This window comes from Pipistrellus kuhlii, unplaced genomic scaffold, assembly GCF_014108245.1.
Source record: "Pipistrellus kuhlii isolate mPipKuh1 unplaced genomic scaffold, mPipKuh1.p scaffold_m20_p_3, whole genome shotgun sequence".
NCBI lineage: Eukaryota > Metazoa > Chordata > Mammalia > Chiroptera > Vespertilionidae > Pipistrellus > Pipistrellus kuhlii.
This window is the reverse complement of record NW_023425529.1, coordinates 16001553-16013693: the sequence shown is the minus strand read 5'-3', so window position 1 is coordinate 16013693 and position 12141 is coordinate 16001553. Positions and strand designations below refer to the sequence as shown.

Sequence of the window (12141 nt, the reverse complement as noted above, 5' to 3'; positions counted from 1 at the left end):
CCAATGACATTTTTATTTTTCTTTATCCTTTTTTTTTTCCCTCCCCCCCCAATCATGGCAGATTTCAGAGAAAAGAAAATTGAAAAAAAAAAGTCAGGAAACCAGTTGTTATAAAGCAATTTAAAATGAAGAAAAAACTTATGTACAAACCAAGGGGTGTTTTTAGAGCCTTGTATAGAAAGAAATAAATCCATGTAAAAGGATCAGAGGCAGTGGAGCTACTGATGTGAGTGAGCACGGGAAAAGCTATTTGAAGAGATGTTAAAGGCCAGGACTAAGAGTTTACACTAGAGTTTCTATATGTGAAGAACGAATGCCGTGTGATGAGACTATCCCCAGCCACAGATGGGTCTAGCTTTGATATTTCTGAAGTGAAATCTTGGTTGAGATTTTCTACATACAAATCTTACGGGGACTGCATTGCCTAAATATGTAACAGCAAGGTTTCAGTTGTGTTAAGACCACTAAGCTTGTCAAAGAATAGCAAGCATGGCCTCTGGAAAGGACCTTGTACTCCTGCCTGAACATCAGTGGGCTCAGTGCTAATTCCACTTGGCATGTGTCTATATACATGTATCTTCATTATGCTATGGCACCTAAAATCATAGGTTTCCTGTGGTGGGAACCATAACTGGGATTGAATAACATTGCAGGACAGTTTTCTGATGGTCAGAAAACCTGGACATTGGCCCTGGCTCTTCCATCAACCAGTGTTGGCCAAGATCCATCTTCAGCTGTTAAATGAAGGGATTGGACTAGACTATCTCCAAGATTCCTTTCTGAGAATTAAACAAAAAACCTTTAAGCCCTAGCCAGTTTGGCTCAGTGAGCAAAGTTGGCCTGCGGGCTGAAGGGTCACAGGTTCGATTCCAAAAAAGGGCATATACCTCAGTTGCAGGCTCCATCCCCAGTTGGGGCAAGTGTGGGAAGCAACCAATGTCTCTCACATAGTTTATGGCTCGCCCCATCCCACTCTTAAAAAAACAAACAAAAAACGGAAAAATATCCTTGAGTGCAGATTTAAAAACCAACAAAAAACCTTTAAGCACTGAAAGTGTGAAAAAGTTCCCACACCTGATAACATTGCTATCCTTTGGGACTGCTGGACAATGGTGCTCATTACTCAATGGTGTGAGATACTCAATGAAACTGACCCACTTGATTTATGGTTCAGTCTTTTGTGTGGGTATCCAAGCTAGTCTCCATCTGTGGTGTGACATAATGCATATCACAGGATCAAATATGCCAGTACTTGTTAGCTTCCTGAGTATTAACTGCTTCCCCAGCCCCAGCTCTCACCAGTTGAAAAGACCTCTGTAGCCCTACCTTCATCACAGGTATTAGAACCAGAATCTACTTTTTAAAAAATGATAATGCTCTATGAAGTGGGTACTGTTGTTCTCATAAGAAAGGAAATAGGCACAATTTAAATTACTTGTCCAGGGGCATGACGCTTCAGAGTGAAGTCTAGGTTCAGTTGCCACGTCTTACTGCATGCTCAGTAGAGAATGTGGGGTTTCACCTTATACTTTTTCACATATTTTGGTCTAAATTATGTGGTTGAAAACCTGTTTCATTAAAAACCTACTATGTAACATTGATAATCCTCAAGAATGTATGAGTTAGGAGTGACATTGATCTCCAAAATATTGTCTTATGTCACCATTAGGTTATGGATTTTGAGTTCTGTTTCACTAATGTGGTGGCAGCCCGATTGCTTTCCATGCTGATGAAAAGCATAGTTTTAACTGTACTGTAGTTGAGTAGGGTGATAGCTGGCGTCTAATTGGCCCAGTTGTGACAGCTCCATGTTCCAATCTTTTCAGAATCCTGGTGCTAGTTTACATCATACATAAACTCGAATAAAAAGGGAGACAAAAGCAAAAGGGGAAGGTCATTTTATGTGAGAATGTATTTGAATGTAAAATAGACAAGAATCCTGACAAAAGAAGTGTCGATAATGATAGATTTATTGTGAGGATTATAGACTTGTATGTATAAGCAAAGTTGATATGCAATCTACTTTTTCCATGTTAAAAAAAAAATCCTGGCGAGTTGGAATTCGTGTGAGTGAACACAAATGCCGATGTTTTGACCTCGTAACTCTCAATTTGCCTCCCCGACTTCCTTAAAAAACTAGCAACCTTAGAGGAAGTTCTGACTCCGCTGGGATCAGCTCTGGTCGCCAGATTTCTATTTTGCAAAAGGGACGAATGATCCCGCAGGTGCTGGAAAAGGGATATGTGTGGAAAATAATCCAAGAGACAGGTTTTTGTGGGTGGTTTTCGTTTGTTTTACCTCAAGACCGCACACACCCGTTTTGGAGGGAGAAAAAAGTTCGATTGAGGATGCAAAATGGCGATCCCGGTGACGTCATGACTGCCCCGGGCGGTCGCGTATCGAGCTCAGTGAGGGCGGAAGCGGGCTCCGCCGCTTCAGGCGCCTCTGCGGGCGGCCGGGATACTGACGCTGGAGGACGAGTGCGGCCTGCGCGCTGGTGTGTCCCGGCCGGTAAGCTACTGAGGGCGGAAGTTCTCCTCTTAAGGGCGGAAGGGCCCAAACCCAAGAATAATAGCTTCGGCGCCTGTCGTGTTTGAGGCACTTCCGGGGTGGATCGGAAGTTGCTTTGTTTTGCTTCAAGATGGCCGCGGGGATGTATTTGGAACATTATCTGGACAGTAAGAGCAGTCTGGAGGAGGGGGTCAGGGGTCACCGAGTGGTGGGGCGGGGGTCGGGGCCGAGGAGGTCTAAGGCCCCGAGGTCCCGGTGGTGAGAAGGTCACAATTGGGAAGGGCTTCCGGGAGAGAAATCCTGAAGGGTGTGAAGAAAGAGGGGGCGGGGCAGCAGGGTCGAACCCTGGCTTTTGGTGTAAGATGAGGGAGGGGCTGCGCGTTGGGGCTGGGGCATGTGGCTTGAAGAGGAAATATTTGCTGGCCCCATCTTCAGGGTCTTCAACCTCTGGGTATATATTTTTTTCTCAAAAAATTATTCCGAATCTTTCTTCCTTTTTGCAGAATATAAATCTGGTCGTTTTAGCATATCACTCACTGCCATTTGGAGCAGCCACAAAGATCTCGAGGCTCCTCCGCTTAGTTCTTTCTCAGGAATGGTTTCTCGTGGGGATGGGGGCTTATGAGTGACCACTGTCAGATGATGAACTGGAAGGTTTCTCTTCTTGGAGTAAAGATCCAATCCCCATCAAATGGAAATCTAGTGTTATATTTATACCGTTTATGTAACCCACCCCTTCACAAAGCCTGTGTTGGGAGTCATTCAACCATTCGTTCATCGATTCCTTTATTGAGGGTTTGCTATGGTTCAGACATAGTGGCAGGTACTGGGGATATAAAAAAACTAATAAGACACCCCTTACCCTCAAGTGCTCATAGTCTAGTAGGAAACAGATTCTGCTAATAAATATAAAAATGTGGCAAGTGGAATACTAAAAATATGTTAAAAGGACTCTTGGTAACAGTGGAGAAGCTAGTGATCTACCAGAAGAGTCTTGAAGGTTGAATATTTTGTCATGTGGAAAGAGAATGGGAGTTGCAGGTTGGGAAAAGCATCAGCAAAGGTGATGGGTTTGTGGCAAGGTTAGGGAAAAGGAAGGTCAAGAGTGTTTGCTATGTAAGACTCTAAGGTGAAAGAATGGGAAGTGAGACTGGAGAAAGCGGCGGGGCTACCAAGGTCTTTTTAAAGCCAAGCTAAGAAATTTGCACTTTAGTGAGGAACCAACAAATTGTTTTAAATGGAGTGATTTTTATAAAGGAAAACAACTGATAAATGGTCAATTGGAGCATGATAGTCTTTGAAATAGGGAGATCAATTAGTGATAACAGTCCAGCTCAGAGATGAGAACCTTATCTCAGGGGGTGACAGAAATATTTAGGAGTTAAATATGACAGGACTGACTGAATGAGTAAAAGGGTTAAGAGAGAAGGAAAGATCTAAGGTGACTTCTTAATTTGCTGTTTGGAAAGTAAAATAGGTAGTATGTCATCAACAAGATATGAAATTCAGGAGTAACAGCAATATGCTTAATTCAATGTAGACTTAAGTATAGGAATGATCATTGTATCCATAAGAATGAATGAGCTCGAGATCACTCAGAAAAAAACAAGTGAGAAAATGAGAAGGCTTGAGAGTAACCTCAAGAAAACATTAACATGTAAGGGACAGGCTTTGAGAACACCAGTGTGGGAATTACCAGTAAGTATATGATAAGAGATTCAGAATCCTAAGAGGAAGTAAGTTACTCAGATGAGAGAAGATGGCACCAACTGTTGTAGATAAATAGGATAGGACTGATAACATCATTTGCTTTCATAAGTCATTGGTGACTTAAAGTAATCTCAGTAAACTGGTGATAGCAGATCTGAGGTTATAAATTAAAGCAGTGGAGGCATTTTAAAATTTGAAGTATAGTCATGCAAAGAGATTTTTCTTTTATAGGCGAGACTTAAGAATTCATGCATTTCTACAAGTATTTATTGAGGACCCTCATATGCAAACCATAGTTCTAAACACTAGAGAAGAAGGAGAAGACAAGCATGCCCAACCCTTCTGGAAGGCTGAAGAGACAGATATAAAAAAATTAATTACACAATTATTTAATGATAGTTGGATAAGTGCAAAGTATAGAGCTAGAATAACTTGACAGCAAAATTCAGGCACTTACTTGAGTATGGGAGAGTCAGGGTTGAACTGAATTTTGAAGAATAAACAGGAAGTTAGCAGGCTGAGAGCTATGGTGGAGGTGGAATGAAAAAGACCAGGTACATTCCAGGCACAGAGAGTAGCATGTAGGAAGTCAAGTGGCAAGAAGATTGCTGGCAAGTTCCAGTCAGTTAGAGAAGGCCAATATGATCAGAGCAGAGAGCACAGAGGAGGACTGACATGAATTAAGGCTGGTGTGAGGTAAGCAAGGGCCAGAAAGTGCAGAACAGGACTAGGAATCGTGCTATAGAAAGTTACTATTAGGTAAGTGACTTGATCAGATTTGCATTTGGCTCAGTGGTAGAGCGTCAGTCTGCGGACTGAAAGGTCTCAGGTTTGATTCCGGTCAAGGGCATGTACCTGAGTTGCGGGCACATCCCCAGTAGGGGGTATGCAAGAGGCAGCTGGTCGATGTTTCTATCTCTCTATATCTCTCCCTTCCTCTCTGTAAAAAATCAATAAAATATATATTTTTAAAAACGATTTGCACTTTTTAAAGGAACAGTCTGGCTACTATATGGAGAACAGATTGGAAGTGAGTATGTGATGAGTAGTGGAGGATACCAGGAGGATATTTGTACATTGAGAGAAAGGAGCTTGGAGGCAGAAATTGAAAATAAGGGAAAGTGAAGAGCTAATTTGTAGAGTCACTGAAGGGGGAAAGGATTGAAAAGCTGTGCAGAGATGGAGAGGTTAGTTGTAGAGAGAGGCAGACACAGCCTCTTCTGAGGAAGGAGTGATGAATGCTGTCCCAGAGCCAATGGTTCAAAGGAGGGGAATTTGAGTACTGTTGTGTACTTTCAAGACAGCTATAAGGCCTATGAAGCCCAGTGAGTTTCAGTTAACCCTCTTCTTCCTAGGTATTGAAAACCTCCCCTTTGAACTCCAGAGAAACTTTCAGCTCATGAGAGACCTGGACCAAAGGACAGAGGGTACGTACAGAGTAAGGAGTCCATGTGAATATTGAGTGTATGTGCTATTTCTTTTTCTGTTCTGTGTTACCCTGTCATCTGGTCTGATCTGAAGAGCCCTGGCTTCTCTCTTTTTTATTCTCTTGCATTTCTTAAAATGAGAGTAATGATGATCTGCATTTCTATATCAGCCTTTCCGTAATAAATGGAATATTGCAACAATGCCTCAAGAATTCAGAGATGCTGTGTTCTTTATATCTTCCTCAAGAAGAATTCAACAAACTAAAAGCCCACACTAGAATCATGTCTGTTCTCCGTGTTTAATATATTTATAGGAAGGCGAAACTTTCTACTCCATTGTTAACGTAACTGTCACAAAATGCAGTGTGGCTTCAGACTGCAACTCACGTTGGTAGACAGGAGCTTTGCTGTATCACAAGTTCTTAAAGAGAGAGAAAGGAAAAAAGAAGAAAAAGCAGCAATTAATGTCAGGATCTCTACACTGTATTCTTCAACCTTACAGAAGCACTAGATACCATCTATGGCCTTCCTTGGAAGTTGAACAAGTTTGGCTGCATTGAGGCATTCACTGGGAGCCTGAGGCTACACTGCAGTGGTCAGGTTGGTCTCTTCAGAGTCAAAGGTGTCTGTTGGAGCTATCCCACACACCTGCTGAAGAATATATAGGTCTTATCTTCCATTCTTATGAAACCATGCTCAAGAATATAATATGCTGATAATACCGAAAACTGTAACTTAAGTTACTCCGGGTAAGTTTACTCGAAAAGGTGAACATCATCTGAAATCTGGATATATGCCCTTAAGAACTGCCTGCTGAATTCTGAGAACCAGCTTGCTCTCTTTGTAATACAGTTCCAACTCTTTCTCTTGCACAGAAAGGCCACTTGGAGATTATCAAGATTATTCTTCAGCTTCTTCCAAAGGCCTCGAAGAAATGGGGCATAAGCATAGTGTGTGTGCAGTCTTTCCTGTTCTCTGTTGCTGCACTGTTAGTCATGCTTCTGTCTCTTTTTTGTTGACTTCTTTTTTTATGAGTCCTATCAAATATTAGGCAGTAGATACCTATAGTCTGTGTCTTGGGACATCACCAGCCTTTCAATATTAAAATGTTTGGAGCAATATATGTAAGATAACAAACAGAAAAAAAGTGATGAGAACTATAAGCAAGTTGCAAATGATGAGCAAAAAAGGGTGGACAGTAAGTAGAAGAATTGTTATGTCTCATTTTAAATGATGAGCCATAAATGCACAGACCTGGAAGCCAGCAGCAGCAGATAACCCAATCTGTTTACAGCACTTAGCGCTATCATGGCATATTTTTGTGACAAAAAACCTTAAAATTTTGGCTTTTAAGACAAAAATTCATTCAAGAAGCAGCAACAAGCTCTGCAAAGAAACATCTTCAGACAGTAACAAAAACATAATTTGTATTAGTGCAGTAGGCAAAGGATCCTCATTATGTTTCAATAATTTAAGTTCCAACTCTGATAGCAAAGTTTGCAGCACCTGAAGGCACCTTTAAAACAAATATTGTCGATTTGTATTACTTGAGTACGTGGCACAGTATCTATGAACACTCAGTACGTTTTAGTTCAAAGGTTATGGTCAATGGAAAAGGTCCAAGGAAGAAGAGGAAGAGTGTGTATCACCTAACTACTCGGGCCATTGTGACCAGGCAGGCCTCTCTCTGTTGTAGACCTGAAGGCTGAAATTGACAAGTTGGCCACTGAGTATATGAGTAGCGCCCGCAACCTGAGCTCCGAAGAAAAATTGGCCCTTCTCAAACAGATCCAGGAAGCCTATGGCAAGTGCAAGGAATTTGGTGACGACAAGGTGCAGCTTGCCATGCAGACCTATGAGATGGTATGGCCCTGTTCATGGCTCCCCACACTTCCCGTCTATTCCTCAGGGTCCTAGACCCCTCCTTCATCTGTGTTGGGATCTGTTTTGGGCCTGGGAGATTCATAAAATCTGCCTTCGCCTAAAATCTGTTTTCTTTCACTGGAACCAGCCTTTTACCTCTATTTCTTCCTTTCCACCCAGGTGGACAAACACATTCGGCGACTGGACACAGACCTGGCTCGTTTTGAGGCTGATTTGAAGGAGAAGCAGATTGAGTCAAGTGACTATGACAGCTCTTCCAGCAAAGGCAAAAAGAGTGAGGAGGGGGGTGGGCTCTGAGAAGCGGGTCGAGGATTCAGAGAGAGAAGAAGCCAGCTCTTCAGCTAGGAGGGAGGGGTACCAGGTTGGAAAGAGGAGGAAGAAGGAGGACTTAACCTGTCTTTCTGTCTCCCTGCCTTTTGCCTTTCTCCTCTTCCCTAGAAGGCCGAACTCAAAAGGAGAAGAAAGCTGCCCGTGCTCGTTCTAAAGGGAAAAACTCGGATGAAGAAGCCCCCAAGGCTGCCCAGAAGAAGCTAAAACTTGTACGCACGTGAGTTATCAGGGAGCCAAATGACATCCTCTTCTCTCCCATGGCCCTACTCCCACCCTGCACTGCCCCTTGCCACTTTCTCTGTCCTCTTCAGGGCTCCCCATAGACCTCCCATCTATTCCTCAGGGTCCTAGACCCCTTCTTTCTTCGCCTTACCATTTTGTTATCTGCTGGACAGAGAGAAGCAGCACCAAATCACTTGCCCACCAGGATCTCCTTTGACCACCTCTGAGCCTCAAGTAGTAGCTTCCCTTCCTGCAGATGACACTTGCTTTTCCTCTTGGCATACAGAAGTCCTGAGTATGGGATGCCCTCAGTGACCTTTGGCAGTGTCCACCCCTCTGATGTGCTGGATATGCCTGTGGATCCCAACGAACCCACCTATTGCCTTTGTCACCAGGTCTCCTACGGAGAGATGATTGGCTGTGACAATCCTGATGTGAGAACAATTTTGCCTCAGGATGGCGGGTTCTGGGGACATGAGGTAGAAACAAGAGAGGGGAAAAATGGTTAAATAGTGGGACATCAGGATAGGAAGAAGGTGTTTGGGGTTTTGGGCCTTGGGACCTCTAAGAATTCTTCGAAGGAATGGGATAGGGGAACATTCATGAGGAATTTATGAAGGGGGGCTTCTTTTTTCCCTCTGTCCCACCCTGCCTTGACTTCCGCTGCTTCCGTCTTTTCCAGTGTTCCATCGAGTGGTTCCACTTTGCCTGTGTGGGGCTGACAACCAAGCCTCGGGGGAAATGGTGAGTGAGAGAGTTGTGGTAGGAGCTGGACTGCCCCTATGCTGAATGGCAAGAGGGCATTCTTCCTTTCACTCACTTTCTCCCTCCCCTTCTCTATCATGTTCTATTTGTTTCTTAGGTTTTGCCCACGCTGTTCCCAAGAACGGAAGAAGAAATAGATAAGGGCTTTGAATTCTGACATAGTTTCTTCCACATCCCCTGACCTGGACTAGTGGGGAGAGGAATGCCTGTGCTGGGCCAGAGGGTTCAGGGAGAAGTGAATGGTGCAGTGTTGCCATCCTTTCTCCTCCCCTGTCCCCACTACTGGTGCTGAGGCTGCATTCAGAGCCTAGTAGAGAGGAATTCCGTAGCCACTAAGGGTATATGCTCTCATCCAGCCCTCCCCCTTCAGAAGGAAGTGGTCTTGCCCGCTGTCCTTTGCCTCCATGCTGAGGTAGGTGCTGTATTTCCAAGGGATGGTCCTCTTTACCCCCCTGGCTTTGTATTTAAGGACTGGGGCAATGGCATGGGGGCACTCCCCCAACCCTCCCAATTCCCCCCACCCTGTGAGGGGCTATGGTATATAAACTTTCATTGTTATCTTCCTTTTTCCATGGTGGGGGCTAACCCAGCTTGTCTGGGCTGAAGCCCTACTTGAAGGGCCACCCCTTCCTCTGTGCCAAGAGGCTTTGTCCTGGCCTTGTGAATGGGAGAGGGGGCAAGGTGGAATGCAAATAAGCCACATGTAAAGGAACTTGGGTAGGTGAATAAAAGCTATACCCATTGGCCTGCTGTGTTTCTTATAAAGATACCATTTTAGTATATGTGCTAAGCGTTTATTTATTTACTTACTTTTGCATTTCTGGATTGGAGAAGAGGTGGGAGGATGACATGCCAAAAAATCAAGACACAATAGGGAACCAGAAGGGAATGAGAATCCACAACTTCTCAACTTGGAAAGGACAAAGCTGACTGGCTGGGTGGGGTGTGTCTCAGACTAGGGTTTTCCACTGGGAAACCACTTCCCTATACTGAGCTCCCCGCACCTGACCCTTACTCTTTGTTTCTCCTTTCGGCTCATATCTTACCTGGAGAATTCCTCTCTGGTTCCTATCCAGGTAGGCCCTGACTTTGTTTTGTATATTCCATGTCTGCCACCCCATAACCCTGCCTATACTTACATTTAGACCTCACTACCTAATTGGGCAATTTGTTTCTCAAAGCAGGTTTCTGAAAAATAGAGATAATAATAGTATCCAGAATGGGATTACCTTGAAAAAGAAATAAGGTGATGCACTTAAAGAGCTACATAAGATAGCCTGGCTGGCATGGCTCAGTGGTTGAGTTGAGTGTCGACCTATGAACTAGGAGGTCACAGTTCAATTCCTGTTCAGGGCACATGCCCAAGTTATGAGCTGGATCCCCTGTGGGGCATGTGTAGGAGGCCAGCAGACTGAAGGGTCCCAGCTTCAATTTTGGTCAAGGGCATGTACCTGGGTTGCAGGAGGTGTGCAGGAGGCAGCTGATTGATGTTTCTGACTCTAACTCTCTCCCTTCCTCTAAAAAATCAATAAAATATATTAAAAAGAAAAAGGGAAAAAAAATATACCATGATCAAGTGGGATTTATTCCAGGGATGCAAGGCTCATACACTATCTGTAAGTCAATAAACATAATATACCACCTAAACAAAATGGAGGATAATAATTACATGATAATAATTATATTAATACATGCAGAAAATGCATTTTATAAAATCCAGCACACTTGTTTATTTTTATTTTATTTATTTATTTTTTTAAATCATTGCTGAAAGTATTATGTATGTCCCTCTTTCTCCCCCATTAACCCCTTCTAACCTGCCTCCACCCCTTCCCCAGGCCTTCACCACCCTATTGTCTGTGTTCATGGGTTATTGATATGTGCATACAAGTTCTTTGGTTGATCTCTTCCCTCTGAGATACCAGTCTGTTCCCTGCTTCTGTCTCTGGATCTATTTTGTTCATCTATTTATTTTGTTCATTAGATTCCACATGTAAGTGAGATCATGAAATACTTGTCTTTCTCTGACTGGCTTATTTTGCTTAGCATAATACTCTCCAGGTTCCTCCATGCTGTCTCAAATAGTAAATGCTTCTTTTTTACTGCTGCTTAGCATTTCATGGTGTAAATGTACCAAGCTTTTTTTTCTTTTCTTTTTTTTTAAATATTTTATTGATCTTTTACAGAGAGGAAGGGAGAGGGATAGAGAGCTAGAAACATCAATGAGAGAGAAAAACATCAATTAGCTGCTTCCTGCTCACCCCCCACTGGGGATGTGCCCACAGCCAAGGTACATGCCCTTGACCAGAATCGAAACTAGGACTTTTCAACCCGCAGACTGACGCTCTCTCCACTGAGCCAAACCAGTTTTGACTACCAAAGCTTTTTTATCCACTCATCTACTGATGGGCACTGGGGCTGTTAACTGATCTTAGCTATTGTAAATTGCACTGCTATGAACATGGAGGTGCATACATTCTTTATGATTGGTGTTTCAGGTCTCCGAGGATATATTCCTAGAAGTGGGATCATTGGGTCAAATGGCAGCTTCACATTTAATTTTGAGGGGAAACTCCATATTGTTTTCCATATTGGCTGTACCCATTTATAATATAAACTCTTGACAAAGTGGGAATAGAGGAAACATACCGCAACATAATAAAGGCCCTATATGACAAAGCCAGAGCCAACATCATACTCAATGGGCAAAAACTAAGATCAGGAGCAAGACAGGGATGTTGGCTTTCACTAATCTCATTCAACTTAATATTGGAAGTCCTAGCTACAGTGGTCAGACAAGGACAGGAGTGGGCTGGAAGAGGTTAAGGGTGGTGTGGGGTGGGAGGAGGACCTGTGTGATACTTTCAACAATAAAGGTTAAAAGGGAAAACATGCATACAGAAAATCACAAAAGAAGAGAAAAAAGGCATCCAAATTGGCAAGGTAGAAGTAAAACATTATTTACAGATTACATGATACTATATATAGAGAACCATAAAGATTCCACCAAAACACTTCTAGAACTGAAATGAATTCAGTAAAGTAGAAGAATACAAAATAACTATCCAGAAGTTGTTTGCATTTTTATACACCAATAATGAACTACCAGAAAGAAAAACTAAGAAGACAATCCCATTTGTAATTACATTAAAAAAGCAACACCCAGCTGAAACTGGTTTGGTTCAGTGGATAGAGCCTGCGGACTGAAAGGTCCCAGGTTCGATTCTGGTCAAGGGTATGTACCTTGGTTGTTCAGGCACATCCCCAGTAGGGGGTGTGCAAGAGGCAGCTG

The 12141-nt window shown here is 43.1% G+C and overlaps 1 protein-coding gene and 1 long non-coding RNA gene across 11 annotated transcripts; one reads left to right on the top strand and one right to left on the bottom strand.

Annotated features, from left to right (window-relative positions):
• Nucleotides 1-48: 48 nt before the first annotated feature.
• Nucleotides 49-2414, bottom strand: LOC123653136. The gene is made up of 2 exons (XR_006742777.1): nt 2299-2414; nt 49-1857 (listed from the first exon to the last, which is right to left on the bottom strand). It is a non-coding gene; the product is annotated as an uncharacterized LOC123653136 (long non-coding RNA).
• Nucleotides 2415-2524: 110 nt separating this feature from the next.
• Nucleotides 2525-9593, top strand: ING4 (inhibitor of growth family member 4). Of its 10 annotated transcripts, XM_036457640.2 has the most exons (9): nt 2619-2678; nt 5577-5648; nt 6151-6248; nt 7345-7511; nt 7692-7806; nt 7971-8079; nt 8371-8563; nt 8767-8828; nt 8947-9593. In XM_036457640.2, exons 4-9 carry the CDS (start codon nt 7383-7385, stop codon nt 8984-8986), a joined length of 648 nt encoding a protein of 215 aa, XP_036313533.1. In that variant the 5' UTR covers nt 2619-2678; nt 5577-5648; nt 6151-6248; nt 7345-7382; the 3' UTR covers nt 8987-9593. The 10 variants fall into 10 exon arrangements, with proteins under 10 accessions (XP_036313528.1, XP_036313526.1, XP_036313525.1 ...); XM_036457635.2 differs by lacking the exon at nt 6151-6248 and having other exon boundaries at nt 2525-2678; nt 7692-7797; nt 7974-8079; XM_036457633.2 differs by lacking the exon at nt 6151-6248 and having other exon boundaries at nt 2525-2678; nt 7692-7797.
• Nucleotides 9594-12141: the final 2548 nt, after the last annotated feature.

Excerpts from the sequence above, each read along its gene's own strand:
- ING4 (XM_036457631.2), top strand. The coding sequence starts at position 2,642 with ATGGCCGCGGGGATGTATTTGGAACATTATCTGGACA. Across the intron at positions 7,512-7,691 it reads CCATGCAGACCTATGAGATG|GTGGACAAACACATTCGGCG; the intron begins GTATGGCCCTGT and ends CTTTCCACCCAG. Across the intron at positions 8,564-8,766 it reads GCGGGTTCTGGGGACATGAG|TGTTCCATCGAGTGGTTCCA; the intron begins GTAGAAACAAGA and ends CGTCTTTTCCAG.